Source organism: Vipera berus (genome assembly GCF_964194415.1).
Source record: "Vipera berus genome assembly, chromosome: 15".
Taxonomy (NCBI): Eukaryota; Metazoa; Chordata; class Lepidosauria; order Squamata; family Viperidae; genus Vipera; species Vipera berus.
In genome coordinates, this window is record NC_138218.1 from 5,936,340 (window position 1) to 5,953,062 (window position 16,723).

Genomic DNA, 16,723 nt, shown 5'->3' on the forward strand with positions numbered 1-16,723 from the left:
GGTGTATACGCACGAGAAATCCACGTCCTTTCATTGAAATGAAAGCCAAATGAAATTTAGTTCAGCTTTCGACTTTCCTTTCTCGGACCACGTTCTGCAGAAGGACCCTAGCACAGCCCTCCAAATTCAAAAGTGAGCCTCAAAAGGAAAAAAGTAAAAAAAGAAAAAAAAAGACACGTACTCTTGAATTAAAATACATTTTTATCCAAATCGGGCTGGGAAACATTAAAGGCGAACTAGGCAGAGAAATAACAAACACAAGTCTCTCTTTGTTTCCAGTATGCTTATCCTCAAAATGACACTTTTTGCCATTTTTCATTTCTTTAAATAAACAAGGGGAAACTGGCGTTGTATGTTCCAGGGACCCTTGGTTTCCTTTCGCTCTCCTGTTTAAACTTGGGATGATTTTATTTGCAGCCGGTAGAACAAAAGAGGATTTCAGCTGCAACTTTGATTTTTATCTTTTTTTTTGCCCAAGTCTTAGACTTGTGCAAACAGAAGAGCAAGAAAGAACATTAGTGGACTGGAGGCTAAAACATATGAAGAACGGTTGCAGGAATTGGGAGATGTCTAGTTTAATGAAGAGAAGGACCAGGGGGGACATGATAGCAGTCTTCCAATATCTCAGGGGCTGCCCCAAAGAAGAGGGAGTCAAGCTGTTCTCCAAAGCGCCCGAAGGCAGGACAAGAAGCAACGGAGGGAAACTCATCAAGGAGAGAAGCAACCTAGAACTAAGGAGAAACTTCCTGACAGTTAGAACAATTAACCAGTGGAACAACCTGCCTCCAGAAGTTGTGAATGCTCCAACACTGGAACTTTTTAAGAAGAGACTGGACAGCCATTTGTCCGAAACGGTATAGGGTTTCCTGCCTGAGTAGGGGGTTGGACTAGAACAGGGGTAGGCAACCTCGGCTCTTTTATGACTGGTGGACTTCAACTCCCAGAATTCCTGAGCCAGCATGGCTCAGCTTGGAAACCTCTCCCTTTCCCCTCAGCGTGGCTGGCTCAGGAATTCTGGGAGTTGAAGTCCACGAGTCATAAAAGAGCCAAGGTCCCTTCCAACTCTGCTATTCTGTTGTGCTGTTAAATAACTTTTCTTCCAGTCACTTTTACTTAAGTAACCTTAAGTCCACTAACCTTAAGCCGACTTTATTGCCTTGTTATAGATTATGAAATGACACATACGAGGCTGCGATTACTTTGTCCACCGAGTTAAGCTTTGCACACACAAATTCCTTAAGGAGAAATCCTGAGTGACAAAACGCATTCTTCCAGAGGGAGAATTAAGCAGGCATTTACTTCTCGCCTACGGAGATCCCCGAACCTTAAGAGAGGGCTTAATCTCATAAATATTGAATTGGCTTATGCCCCATTGCATTCGTTATCGACTTTGATGGAGACCTGCCCTTAATAATGGCCATTAGCGAAAACACAATTGCGTTTCCCCTGGAAACAATCGATAAATGGCTATATAATGGAAACCTGACCCTTGATTTGAGACAGTTTCTTCAATTCCTCTAAAACAGAACGCATCCATGCATAGTTCAAGGTTGGCTTGCAAGGTGAAACTGAGAGACAGAACACTCAGGTATATTTTTATCTGACTGACATTCATCTACATCTTCTTCTTTTTTTATTAAAGAGTTTTACAAAAACAAAATTTTACAATATATCCCCAAATCCCTCCCACCCCAAACCCACCCACTTCCCCCCCCACTTCCCAGAGCTAAATACAGGATTATAGTTACAATAATCATATTCTAAATAAAAATTATGCATAATATACAATTAACCAAATTCATAATGCGCTTTAACTCTCTTTTAAAATAACTACAAACAACGTACCAATAACAATATCCCACTAAAATCTACTCATAAGCTAAATGATACTTTTAGTTCCATATTTGTTTTGAATATAATTTATCCATCTCCTCCAAACTGAAATATATCTTTCCTGTGAATGATCCTTCAAATAAGCAGAAATCTTAGACATTTCTGCAAGATTCGAAACTTTAAACACCCATTCTTCTATAGTGGGCAAACTATCCTTCTTCCAATATTGTCCCACCAGTAACCGTGCTGCCGTTATCATGTTCAACATCAAGTTAGTTTCTTTAACATCACAATCTACAACAATGCCCAATAAAAACAATTGCGGGGAAAACTTTATCTTTCTCTTAAAAATCTTTTGAATGTTCCACCAAATTTTAATCCAAAAAGCTTTTATATTTCTACAAGTCCACCACATGTGAAAATAATCTACATCTTCTAAAGTTGTCTTGGAGTGTAAGTTCCAATAATTCCCAACCAGCATACCCACAAGTACTGGGTTATGGAAGCTGGACATATCCAAAGAAGATCGGGGACTGTTTAGACTTTTGTCATCTGCTCCTCACAACTGACCTTCTTCGGATAGGCCACAATCCACCAGCTAATACTCTGGGGGGAAGCTGGTTGAAATTGTGGGAACGACAGTCCGAGATACTTTTTAGAAGAAAGGTAAGTACGTCCCAAATCTGGACAGGATCTTCACAACACCCAACCCCAGCTCCAGCTCATCTGAGTTTATGTTCCCCATTTTGTGGTTTCTGAAGAGTTGAATGATCTCTGGTGAACCTCAACCCAACACGAGGATCCATCGGTGTGGAATACAGCCTGATGGGTGGGATGTAGGGAGTAATTAGAAGAAGCAAGGGCAAAAAAAAAACCAAAAAACTAAACAAAACGGGATGGCCACAACAGATTTCTCCCCCACCCCACCCCAACTTCACAACAGCTCCGTTGCTTCATTTGTGGGGACTGTAGACTATTCATTCTAACAGACATAAGCCCGACTGTTTCGAAGAGGATGGGATGGTTCTCTCAAAACTCAAAATTCATGGCTGATTTTTTCCGCCGGCCGCTGAATGGTACCGCCTCGAGATTAGCTCAGGATGAAGTCACTGGGATCCATGCCACCGCTTTTGTGAGACTGTGGGCAGAGAACCGTTGACACTGGAGTGGGCTTTGAGAAATCAAGACAAATAAGAGTGAATAGGCCACCGCTGAGGTTTCCTGTCAACTTAAACCATGGCTCAGAAACAACCTGCCATGCTGGGCTGCACTCCCCATTTGAAGCCAAAACCTCGGTCCTTGATTTACGACTATCATTGGGACGGGAATTTCTGCCGTCACTAAGGGAAGGATCATATATAACTGTGCCCAATCTTACAACCTTCTTTTGCCACAGCTGATAAGCAAATCGCAGGGATAAGTCACTTTTTCAGCACCGTTGTAACTCTGAATGCTTGCTAAATGAATGATCGTATGTTGAGGACTACCCATGATCTGTCTTTTGAACAGCCAGGTGGTTAAACTTCCGTTTTGCCCAGTGGACTTCTCCTGAAATCAAGGAAGCTTCAATCCTCCAGTGTTGGAACACCCACAACTTCTGGAGGCAAGTCATCCCACTGATTAATTGTTCTGTCAGGAAATTCCTCCTTAGTTCTAGGTTGCTTCTCTCCTTGATGAGTTCCCATCCGTTGCTTCTTGTCCTGCCTTCAGGTGCTTTGGAGAATAGCTTGACTTCCTCTTCTTTGGGGCAGCCCCTGAGATACTGGAAGACTGCTATCATGTCGCCACTGGTCCTTCTCTTCACTAAACTAGACATAGCCAATCCCAACTAGCACTAGATTCAGGTTTTCTCCTGGAAAACCAATCCACTGTAGACAGACCGGGAGGGGGGGGGGGGAAATGACACAAGATCTGTCTTTACAAAACAGGATGCAGACTTGCTGGGACGGAAGTGTTTATCTTTCCTTTCTCAGAAGCATCTCTTCCTATACCTGGGTGGTGCAGCTAGGCAACAGAAGCAGAGCTGGCACGGGCTCCCACTGGCCATAGAAACGTAGCGCAAGATGCCGCTGGATGGAAAGGCAACGGAGAGCCAGCGGGAGCCATTCGCACATAGCTCCAAGCAGAACATTGCTAGGGCTTTTAGTTGAGCCAAACCTGCTCAGAAGCTGATGGGTTGTTGTTGGGTTTTTTTTAGATCTCCTGAGTTCCTGGAGGAAATTAAAAAAAAAAATCTATAGCTGGCGTCATGCTTTGACTGCTGGCAGTCAGCAGAATTAGCCTGCATTCTAACCGCTGTGCCACCAGGGCTCACGCTGGGTGAACTACTGTGGTTTGCAAACTCCGATTCACTTTAGAAGCTGGGGTTTCCCCCAAAAGATCGTGTTTTACTGTGAAGAGAATCTAGGTTTCAGAGGACTGGGAGCCTAACAATACTTTTAGGTTATGGAACACGTCCTGGTAAACGGGGTGCTTTGCTTGGCCTAGTCGTCTCCGTAGGTCTTCTCTTGGGTTCTCCAGTTGGACCCGGTTCCAAGGATGACAAACAGAATCCGGGCTCAGGAGTGACAAGACAAGCCCATATCTGGTCAGGAGAATCTTACAGCCCAACCCACCCTATGGAAAATCTAACTCACTCATGCCACGAGTAGACTGTTGGTAATGGGGGGCGGGGGGAAAGCTGGTTGCCTTCAGGATGCGGGGTCAAAAGCCGTAACAGTTCTTACTCATCAACTTCTTCATTCTGTTCTATTTCAGCCAAACCATAGTTTCCCCAGAAAGCCAGTGAACACCCAAGAGGAACAAACTGTGATTTTTGCGACCTTGCCCTGGGAGTTTTCTTCTAAGGAAGAAACATCTTGCTTGCTCCTCAAAAGAGAAGTGTCTACGCAGAGTGACCAAAAGTTACATAGTTTGCAACTCAAGGCCTGAACTCAACTTCATGTTTCTCTACATCAAAGAGAAAATACATATTCATAGGGGATTAACGTAACTTCTTCACTTCCCCTTTGACATTTCTTTCCACTTTTGATGTCTGGACACGTCCTACCAGAAGGACTTCCAAGAAACAGCTGCCCATGTTCTTATAATCGTGATCCTTGGACTGTTTGACCCATTATTACCCCTTTCCCCCATCTCAAAGAATGTCACACAAAAAAACAACAACCCTCAAACAAAACTGGACTGTAATTTTTCACAGGCATCTCAATAGCAGCCGTTCCAAACTGGACGCTCAATTTGCAAACAAAGCATTACAAATGGATCTGCTACCCAAAGGATACAGGCGGTCCTCGCCTTATATCCACACTCGAGGCCCAAATTTATGTTGCAAAGTGAGACATTTGTTCAGCGACTTTGGCCCCGTTTTGTTTTCTTGCCACGGTCGTTATAAGTGAATCGCTGCAATTGTTTAGGAACATCGTTGTGAAGCTTCGCTTGTCGGAAGGTCACAAAAGGGGAGGATCACGTGATCCCAGGCCCACGGCAACCGTCATAAATATGAGTCCGTGGCCGAGTGTCTGAATTTTGATCATGTGATCACTGAGAGGCTGCAACGGCCGTAAGTCTGAAAAACGATCATGAGTCGCTTTTTTTTTTAAATTGCCGTTGTAACTTTGAACGTACATAAGTGAACTGTTGTAAATTGAGGACTAGCTGTACTTCCAGTTGAAGCTGCAGAGCCTTAGCTTCAACTAACACGCCACCCAGAAGTGCCGTCTGTTTGATTATGATGTACAGATTAGGCAGCTTACGAAACCACACAAACAAGCGCCAACAGATTTAGCACGCAACGTTTTATTGATGGGACAGAATTAATAAGTGGATTGAAACCGACTCCTCGGATGCCTTTAACATTATTATCCTGTAATTTGGCACCACAGTGGCACCTTGGTACCCACCTGCTTTGAAACTCATCAAATTGGGTCTGGGCAGTCTAAAGAAAAGAAGAAATAGGGGAGACACGATAGCGGTGTTCCAGTATTTGAGGGGCTGCCCCAAAGAAGAGGAGGGGGTCACGTTATTCACCACAGCATCAGATGGAAGGACAAGAAACAATGGCTGGACACTGATCAAAGAGAGAAGCAACCTGCAATTAAGGAGAAATTTCCTGACAGTAAGAACAACCAACCAGTGGAACAGCTTGCCACCAGAAATCCTGGGCACTCCATCACTGGAGATTTTTAAGAAGAGACTAGACATTCACCTGTCTGAGATGGTGTAGGTTCTCCTGCTTGAGCAGGGGGCTGGACTAGAAGACCTCCAAGGTCCCTTCCAGATTCTACTCTACTATTCTATTCTATTCTATTCTATTCTATTCTATTCTATTCTATTCTATTCTATTCTATTCTATATTCTGTTCTGTTCTGTTCTATATTCTATTCTAGTCTATATTCTGTTCTATATTCTATTCTAGTCTATATTCTGTTCTATATTCTATATTCTATTCTATTCCATGTTCTTTTCTATTCTATTCTATTCTATTCTACTCTACTCTACTCTACTCTTCTATTCTATATTCTGTTCTGTTCTGTTCTATATTCTATTCTAGTCTATATTCTGTTCTATATTCTATATTCTATTCTATTCTATTCTATTCTATTCTATTCCATGTTCTATTCTATTCTATTCTATTCTACTCTACTCTACTCTACTCTACTCAATGCTTGTCGGAAGGTCGCAAAAGGGGATTGCATGACCCTGGGGCGCTCTGATCGTCATAAATTTGAGTCAGCTGCCAAGCGTCTGATTTTTGATCTCCACGATCACGGGGATGCCGCAAAAGTTGCCAGTGTGAAAAAAAAAAGTCATGTCACTTTTTTTCAGAGCCGTTGTATCTTTCAACGGTCACTAAATGCTAAGCTTGTAAGCCGCCCTGAGTCTTCGGAGAAGGGCGGGATATAAATGGAATTAAAAATAAATAAATAAATGGACTGCCGTAAGTCGAGAACGACCTGTACGGGGAAATAAGCAGCCCACGGAGCTAACAAGCTGCGGTGAACCCAAAGCAACTCTCTCCGTGTCTCCTCAATTTCGCCTCCTAGAACCAGGAAATAATTCTGACTGCCGGAAATAACTCCGAACTGCAGTGGAAGGAAAAGGGTTTGACAACGTAGGGAAAAAAATTCCAGATACCAACACATCCAGCAGCGCATTTGTGAGAGTTCGTGAGCGGGTCACGAAAGTCACGGGTTCAGCCAAACTCCTTTCCAGGATGTTGCAAATTCTTGCCTAGTTCTGAAATCTTCCCAATGTTGGACAAATAGCTTACAACAACAACAACAACAACAACAAGACCCACACCCAGGAGGATCCACCAAAAGGAGTCACGCACAACTTCATTGCCTCCACTCGATCCTCGGCTCCTCTGGATGTCCTCTGGATGTCCACTCCAGGGGCAAGAGGACCACAAGAGTGCGACAGGGTGAACTATCCACATGAGGTCTGAAGCCACCATGAGCTCCTGCCACAACAGAAGAGGTCAACCCCGCTGATTTCACTTTTCAGACCCGTGGACTTCAGCTCCCAGAATTCCCCATCCAACCATGGCTGGGAGATCTCAAGATTGTAGAGCCGGAACAAAAACTTTGATTGAACGAATACCTCAAGGCATGCTGTCCGGGGAATTCTGGGAGTTGAAGTTCACAGGTTTTAAAGCAGCCCAAATTGGACAGCTTTAATCCCGGGAGGGTGGCTGGGCAATTCTGGGAGGTGAAGTCCACTGGTCTAAAAAAAGTGGATAAGGTTGGATGCTTTTAGAGTTTAGCTGAAAGAGCTTCCCGTGTGTTTTCACTTGGAGCAAGACACCCAGGGGTGGGTGAGCAGCTTCACCCTCCAATGTCAAGTTCCCAACTTGCCTTTTTACAGAAGAGACAGACAGACAGAGAGAAAGAGACAGAGAGAATAGAAAGAATATTGCATTCATGCATTTGGCTTGAATTAGAGGCCGTTTCCTTGCTGGAACACATCTGCAAGCTGCAATAATAAACTGCTGTTAAGCCTGGCTGAGCATCAGACAGGGGGAGGAGCGACAACCAGAGGCAGCAGCTACAGATGTTCGCAACCCCACCAAGCACAGGCAGACTCCAAAAAGGGGACTTCTAGAGCAAGCAAACCCGGAATGCAAAACTCGAGTGGCCGAGAGAGATGAAATATATAACATTTAACTTTCTTTCTGCTATCCCTTAAAATCCAGGTGTCTGGATCTGTGTCTCCTTTGGCGTGCTAGGCAAGACCGTACCCTATATCAAATCAGACCCTACCACACGGCTTAGGATCACAACTGGGCCCCAAACCTCTCTTGCTGAGACATTTGCTAAGCGAGGTTTGCCCCGTTTTACGACCTTCCTCGCCACCGTCGTTAAGTGAAGCGCTGCGGCTGTCCAGTTAGCAAACGGCTGTTAAGTGAGTCTGGATTTCCCCCCCCCTCCCTCTTTGACTTCGCTGGCGAGAAAGTCTCAAAAGTCACATGACGCCACAACCGTCGTAAATATGAACCCAGCATCCGAGCATCTGAATTTTGATTACGTGAGCACGGGGATGCCGCAACGGTCGCAAGTGTGTGTGTGTGTGGGAAAGCACCTGTCGCTTTTTTTCCAGTGCATTGTGACTCTGAACGGTCACTAAATGGGCCGTTGTAAGTTGCAAGCCAACGGTTAACTGAGGCACACAGTTAAGGTTCTCTTTCTGGGCTCAGATGCTGTTGATGAAACCAAAACAAGCCAAAAAGGGGAAGGAAGCAACAGTTGAGTAGCACCAAACACTGGAAAGACACCACCTCATGCAAACAACAACAACAACAACAACAACAACATAACAAAATACAGCGATCTGCAAATGGAAGCTAAGCAATTGCGGAGGAAGAAATAAATACCCAAAGGGTCGCCTAGATACACGGAAATTTTGAACTCATTAGATCTGAATATTCTGACTTTGCAAACAAAACAAAACACAACAACAAAACACAACAAAACACAACACCCTATTCAGAACTGCCTATCAGACGTTACCTTAACAGCTCTTAGGTCCTCGGTTAGGACTTGAACTGTTAAAAAGTTTTTACCAGTTCCAGATTGTGAATCGAATTGGAAGATTCAATCTTTAATAATAATAATAACAACATCATCATCAACAACAACAATATTATTACAGGATTCTGAGCAGCAGAGAGACATCATTTGCTCCGGCTGAGAAGTTATCGGCCCAAGTTGAACATTTGACCTTGCAAACTCAGTTAAAATCCACGGGAATATAAAGAGCAAGAGAGTATGCCCGCCCGACGAGCCACCTTGCTTCGGTATTTCAAAAAATAAATAAGAACTTCTCTGCCAAAGATACGGTAAAAAGGCAAGTCTGAGATTGTTTTGGAATTTGTGTATGTGCCCAGTGCTAGGCAATAATCAACACGCACCCAGTCGACAACAAAAGCAACATTTGATTAGGAAAGAGACAGAGGGAGAGACAGAGAGAGGGCAGTTCCCTGTGTGTGGAGGGCAAACTAGCCTGCAAATTAAGGCTAAGAACAATACCCCAGAGCAAAACAGCCTCTGAGATATCAATGCAATCAATTGCTGATGCATTGGGGCCTATTATTGCATTTAAAGGCGTGAGAGAGGGACAGAGAGGGAGGGAGAGAATGAAGGAAGGAGAGAGAAGAGAAGAGAAGGAGAGATGGAAGGAGAAGAGAAGAGAAGGAGAAGGAGAAGAGAAGGAGAAGAGAAGAGAAGGAGAGGGAGAAGAGAAGAGAAGAGAAGAGAAGAGAAGGAGAAAGAGAAGAAGGAGAAGGAGAAGAGAAGAAGAGAAGGAGAGATGGAAGGAGAAGAGAAGAGAAAAAGAAGGAGAAGAGAAAGAGAAGAGAAGAGAAGAGAAGAGGAAGAGAAGAGAAGGAGAAGAGGAGAGGAGAGGAGAGGAGAGGAGAGGAGAGGAGAACTCACAGCATTTAAGATTTAGTTTCCGGGTGAGTGCAAAACCTAGAAGGGGGCAAATGGCCAGGAGGGGGGGATATAAAACCTAGAATAATTTCCAAGTCTTGAACACCCCCTCTATGTATCAACACAGAAGCTCGCTGGATCAACACACAACAGGGGAACATAGAATAACAGACTTGGAAGGGACTTTGGAGGTCTTCTACTCCAACCCCCTTGCTCCAGCAGGAGTCCCTATATACCATTCCAGACCAATGGCTGTCCAGTCTTGTCCAGTCATTGATAAGATTCTTGGGAAGACTCGTTCAACGATTGCGCAATCCAAGGATTGCCTACACCACATTGCCTGCAGAATGTGGGATCTGCAGTCGCTTGAAGAAAGGGAGAGGGGGGGGGGGCAGCTGACCAGACATGTTGGCGTACACACACACAATGCCCTACAATGGAACAAGGGCGATTTGATTGGATGCTGGGTTTCCACCGCACAACTCTTGACGGTCCCTCCGTTGATAGACCGAGGTTGCTCTATCAATCTAAAAGAAAGACTCTTGGGTTTGCTTCAACCCTCATTCTAGACAGCAATCAAGGGAGGAGGACAGGCAAAATAATACCCTACCCTTCCCCCACCCACCCACCCAAAAAAATCCCATTTCTTGCTTACCTGGAAGACAAGGTGACAAAGTCGCCGCCATCCAACAGCCGAATTTTGCAGAACAGCATGCCGTTTACAAAAGGCACGGCGGTCAGCTCTTCCAAGGTGAAGCTGATCTGAAACTTGAATTTCTTCTTCTTCATCAAGAAAGCCATGGGGCACCTCGCAGCCAGGAGAAACGGAGAGTTTTCTTCTTTTTTAAAATATATATATATATATATTTGCCAGAAACTAAAAAAAAAAACGCAAAGGAAAAGCAACCGGCGGCTCTAAATATAGAGCGGGTCCTTGCAAAAGGTGGTGATGAAATCTCTCTCTCCTCTCTCTCTCTCTCTCTCTCTCTCCCCCAGGCCTCGCCAACCCAGCAGAGAGTTTAACTCAGATAAAAAGGCAGCCTAGCTTTAAATGATGGTTTCGCCTCTTTCTTTGGTGGTCTGACCTGGTTACCGATTCAGGGATGGTCAAGAGCCGGGAAGGAACTGAGCCGATTCCAACTAGGCAAAAAAGCAAGTCGAGTCTTTGGTTCATCTCCAAGAGGAGGAGGGGGAAATGTAGAAAGGGGGGCGCGGGGGTGGTGGTGGAAAAAATCCCGGACCTGCGGGAGCTGGCTGTTCAGAGGTGACAAAAACCAGTTCCTCCGAAGACCTCACTGGGAGGCATGGCTGGCTTCCTTCTCAGCAAAATGCCAGCCTCTTTGGCTGAAGTCTCCTCCTCTTTATTTCAGCCTAGGGAAATGAATGAGGAGGCGGTGAGTCTCGGTCCCTCCCTCCGTTCCCCACCCACCCCCCACTCCCAAACTGCCCACCTCGTTACAGCGGCCCTCCAACTTTTCTTCCCTTCCCCTCTGAGCGGGGGAAAAAAAAGCCCAGCCTTTTTTAATTTTTCGTGGTGCCTTTTAAAAAAAAGGCAACCTGCTGCATTTCTTCCGGGTGCCACGTAGGGTGATCTATTCTAGAGGCATGGTTTTGTAAACAGCTCCACCAAAGCATGGAATTCATTGCACATACACACACACACACACACACACACACAAAGAATTCTTATTTCTTTTACACCAACTCAAATTTTTCAGTAGCAACATCTATCTATCCATCCATCCTGAATCTATCATCTTTTATCTACTTATCATCTATATCTATCCATCATCAATCTATCACCTGTGTGTCATCTATCATCTATTAACCTATTTATCAACTATCTATATTAATCCATTATCTATCTCTATCTATCTCTCTATCTATCCATCATCAATCTATCATCCATTATCTATTTATCATCTATATCTATCATCTATGTGTCATCTATCATCTATTTACCTATCTATCTATATTAATCCATTATCTATCTATCTATCTATCTATCTATCTATCTATCCATCATCAATCTATCATCCATTATCTATTTATCATCTATATCATCTGTGTCATCTATCATCTATTAACCTATTTATCAACTATCTATATTAATCCATTATCTCTCTATCTCTCTCTCTCTCTATCCATCATCAATCTATCATCTATTATCTATTTATCATCTATATCTATCTATGTGTCATCTATCATCTATTTACCTATCTATCTATATTAATCCATTATCTATCTATCTATCTATCTATCTATCTATCTATCTATCTATCTATCTATCTATCTGTCTGTCTGTCTGTCTGTCTGTCTGTCTGTCTGTCTGTCTGTCTATCTGTCTATCTATCATCAATCTATCATCTATTATCTATTTATCTATATCTATCATCTACAAGGGACGCGGTGGCTCAGTGGGTTAGGACACTGAGCTTGTCGATCGGAAGGTCGGCAGTTTGGCGGGTCGAATCCCGAGTGCCGCGTAGCAGAGTGAGCGCCTGTTACTCGTCCCAGCTTCTGCCAACCTAGCAGTTCGAAAGCATGTAAAAATGCAAGTAGAAAAATAGGGACCACTGCGGTGGGAAGGTAACAGCGTTCCGTGCGCCTTTGGCGTCTAGTCATGCCGGCCACATGACCACGGAGACGTCCTCGGACAAGCGCTGGCTCTTCGGCTTTGAAACGGAGATGAGCACCGGTCCCTAGAGTCGGAAACGACTAGCACGCATGTGCGGGGGAACCTTTAGCTTTACCTTTACTATCTATCATCTATGTGTCATCTATCATCTATTTACCTATTTATCATCTATCTATATTAATCCATTATATCTATCTATCTATCTATCTATCTATCTATCTATCTATCTATCTATCTATCTATCTATCTATCCATCATCAATCTATCATCTATTATGTATTTATCATCTATATCTATCATCTATGTGTCATCTATCATCTATTTACCTATTTATCATCTATCTATATTTATCCATTATCTATGTATCCATCTGTATCTATGTATGCATCTATGTATGTATGTATCTACCTATTCTAATCATATATCCATTGATTTGTCCATCTGCCTATCAATCTATCTCTCTCCTTCGCCTATCTATCCATCTATTGATCTATCTGTCCATCCATCTACAGTATCAACCTAAAACTTGAGATATACACACAAAAACCTGTTATCGGTTTGCGTGGGTTAACACACACACACAAATACCTCTGTGTCTGTAAAGAAATATAATATGACTTGTACTTTTTTAACTACATTCTTTTCCTTTAATATTTTTCCTCTGTACTTTTTAACCAGCTACTACTGTACCTTCAAAACTCACTTTTTCCCTACAAAGAAAAACGCAAATAGATCATTTGCTCCAGGAGTTTAAACCTTACTCCTAAGGCCTTATGTCTGGCTGGTGAGCTTCTGGGTCTGAATCACCCAGTTCGCTCTGTAGAGCAGGAGAGGTTAACAACAAATTGTGTACACTCAGTTCACTGCAAAAGCACATTTTGATGAGACATTATTGATCTGGAGAACTTTACCCTATTTCTGCAACTCGGGAATGCTGTTTTCCTGCCTACCCACACTTTCTTCCGGTCTAAAGTTCAGCGTTGGCAGTTCAAGGTGACCTTCGGAAGATTGCCTGGCTCTCTAACTTTGCTGCTCAGATCTGAGACAACCTGTCTCACCATGTGGTACAGACCTCACACTATATCAGTTTCCCATGGAAAACAATGGCCACCTCCTGCTGTTCTTCATCATTCTTGGAAGTTGAGGTGCCTCAACCAGTCCCTCAACCAAACCATTCTTAGCTTTCCCTCAACCACCCAACGCACCAAGTCCTCATCCATGTCAACATCCCCGTTGCAGCCTCCATTCCAAAACAAAACAAATGGGTGGTTCTTCTAGGATTCAAGGGCGAGCTACCCCATCTTAGAGGGCTGGGGCTTAACTGGATGGGTTCTCTACATCCTGGGTCAATTCTCAAGGGGACAGACAACGGTGTTTATGGCACACTGCAATGCTAAATTTTGAACCTAACGTTTATGGCACACTGCAATGCTAAATTTTGAACCTAACGTGGTTACAAGCCTTAAGGCAGTCTTTCTCAACTTCAGCAACCTCAAACGTGCTCAAGAATGATGTCAAGGGAAATCTGGGACTTGAGGTCCATGCATCTTAAAATTGACAAGGTTGAGGAACGCTTAAGAGACTCTAGCAAAATTTGCAAACCATACAGTACGTAAACAGGTTGATGTGTACCGAAACCACCATGGTTTGTTCCCCCAAGTAAAAACTGGAGCAGGCTTCCTGGAGGGATGGGGTGAACCCAGAATTAGGGTTTATCCAGTTAAGGAGCCCATGATGTAAACCCAATGTGGGAACTCGGTCTCTTTTTAAATTAGTGGTGTTAAGTTACACCTCACTAGTCTGAAGATAAGAGCTGGAAGATCAGCCATTGATGGAGGAATGAAGTTCTTCTGTTGGGTCCTTCTACTCTAGCTTCTGTGGTGGGATTGTCTCAACTCAAGACAATCCAGAGGGAGAATCAGTGAAAACTGATCAGGCATGACTTAATGACTTAAAACCCCGAAAGGTATCCTAATTATTCATCCTTGCTTTGTTAAATTGGTTGGATTAAGTTTTTTTTAAAGGGAAAACAAAATAAGTCATAAAAGTCTCAAGACAGCTCATCCTTCATGTCTCTTTGTTTGCAGATCCTAAGCAAGTGGATAAAATCCTGAACATTCAGAAACAACTCCTCATTTATAACCAGGTCCACGTGCAGTTGTCCTCTGCTCCACTTTTACTACAGGCCGAAACACAACAATACAGGTATCAAGAGAAAGCAATTTCGGTTGTGTTGCAATCCGTAGCTTGCTCGCTGGGGAATAAATCCGGCGCTTATTCCCAGATTAAGGTGTGGGGTATTGCAACTTTACACCGTCATCTTAAATGTGCTAAGAAACACGTGTGGGATCGGTTCCCAAACATTCGAGGCATTGCACAATCGCCTTGTAACAACAAACGCCAGAACTAGTAACACTTTAAAAGACGGATATTTACACAACAACAAATTCTTAACACACAATCCCAAGCCAAGCACCCGGATTCTGCAGAGGCATGCAAAGAGATGGGAGTTTGTTTTTAAATTTAGATGCACCTGTACACAGGTAAACTTAGCTATGAGACAAGAGGAGAAAGACAGAGTTGTAGGACCCAGGTTGGAGGCCAAATCGCGGCTTGTTTTTAACTACGGCTTGTTGAATATGGCCCAACGTCCGGGCTCGCTCATCAGAGCGAGCCAGAATTGGCTAGCTAGCGTAACTTCTGGCTTAGTAGCGCCACCTCAATGCAGGGGTACCTAGCTATGAGGCAGAGGAGAGAAAGGTATACCTGCCGGATCCAGGTTGGAGGCTAAATCGTGGCTGGTTTTAACTACGGCTTGTTGAATATGGCCCAACGTCCGGGCTCGCTCATCAGAGCAAGCCAGAATTGGCTAGCTAGCGTAACTTCTGGCTTAGTAGCGCCACCTCAATGCAGGTGTACCTAAGCTAAGAGGAGAAAGGTATACCTGCCGGATCCAGGTTGGAGGCTAAATCGTGGCTGGTTTTCACTAGGGTTTGCAGAACACGGCCCGATGACTCATCCCAGCGAGCCAGAATGGGCAAAGATGCCTTAGCAGCGGGCTCCTGGGCGCGCACACACACACACAAACACACACGTGTCAGCTAGACGCACCTTACGTGTCTTGCACCAGCCTTTTCCGGCCAGACTTGCTTGCGCTGGGGGGAAACGAGGGGAGGGGGTCAGAAAGAGTCCCCCGGGGGGCTGGGGTGCGGGTGCATGCATCATCGGCCGGGGGGAGGGGGTGCAACACGATCGCCCCGACCCCCAAACTTTGCCCCAGCTCCCCCTTCCCCAAGAGGGGCGCCTTTTGCACCGAGGCAGGCACGTGGGCAACTTTGCACGCTTGCAAGCGACCCCCACAGCCTTCCCCCCTCCCCCGAGGGTCTCTCTCCGTGGAATGCCCCCTCTTGCAGCTTCCAATGCCCCCCCCAGATCTATTTTAGGGCTCCGCTGCCTCGATTGCACCCCCTCCCCAAATTCCCCCCCAAGGGGAGAGGTGCATTGCTCCCCCACAACCACCTCCTCCTCCTCCTCCTCTCCCAATGCAGCTGATGATGGGGAGGGGGCGGCAAGCAGCCTTGTGTGTGTGTGTGTGTTGTGTAAGGGGGGGGTCTCTCCTACCTCCGCCGCCGTTCCAGACCTCTCTGCTAGCTGGCTTGCCAGCGCTCTACGCCAACTGCGCCCGCTACGCCGCTGGCGTAATGGGGAAGGAAAGGGGCGGGGAGAAAGCCCGCGGCGGTTCCAAAGCCGCAGATGCTCGAAGCCGATTGGGCAGCCTCGAATTGAGGTTGGAAGGAAAAAAAAAAAGGGGGTGGGAAGGCATCCGCCATCTCCATTGGCTCCGCCTGACCACGACGGCGGAAGGAAGAGCGGCCATTGGAGGAAGCGTGACGTCAGTCACGCAAGAAGGGGTGGGGAAAGAGCCCCGCCCTCTGCATTGAAATTTAAACTATGAAACGCAAGGGGAGGGGGAGGGGGGGGAAAGGCCTGGCTGCTTCTGCAACCGGGCGCCCTCGGGAAGATTGAGACTCCCAAGCCCATCGTCCCCGGCCATCGTGGAATGGGAGTTGGCGTATCCGTAGGGCGTGGGGATAGGGATTCCAAGCTAGCGGGCTGAGTGGGATGTTAGGTGCTGGGGAGGGGGGTGATAGGAATTGTAGTCCATCAAATAGGGTAGCCGAGCAAGGAAGACTGCTTTAAGTAGGGGGATGATGGGCTTGACGATGAAGCCTCTCTGCCAGGCAGCGTGTTTGGGAGGAAGAATGAGGGCGAACTGTCAGGAATCGACGTATGATAAAATTTGGGGCAAGATTAAAATAAATAA

General features: G+C 45.1%; 1 protein-coding gene across 1 annotated transcript in view; it reads right to left on the reverse strand.

The window, feature by feature from the left end:
* The window catches only part of EEIG1 (estrogen-induced osteoclastogenesis regulator 1), a 31,820-nt gene extending 16,397 nt beyond the window's left edge, over positions 1-15,423 (reverse strand). Inside the window, exons 1-2 of the mRNA XM_081339834.1 lie at positions 15,166-15,423; positions 10,417-11,132 (exon numbers count right to left, since the gene is read on the reverse strand). Coding sequence (XP_081195960.1) covers positions 10,417-10,562 — 146 coding nt within the window. The 5' untranslated portion in view covers positions 10,563-11,132; positions 15,166-15,423. The remainder of the gene's footprint in view (positions 1-10,416; positions 11,133-15,165) is intronic.
* Between the last annotated feature and the right edge of the window lie 1,300 nt (positions 15,424-16,723).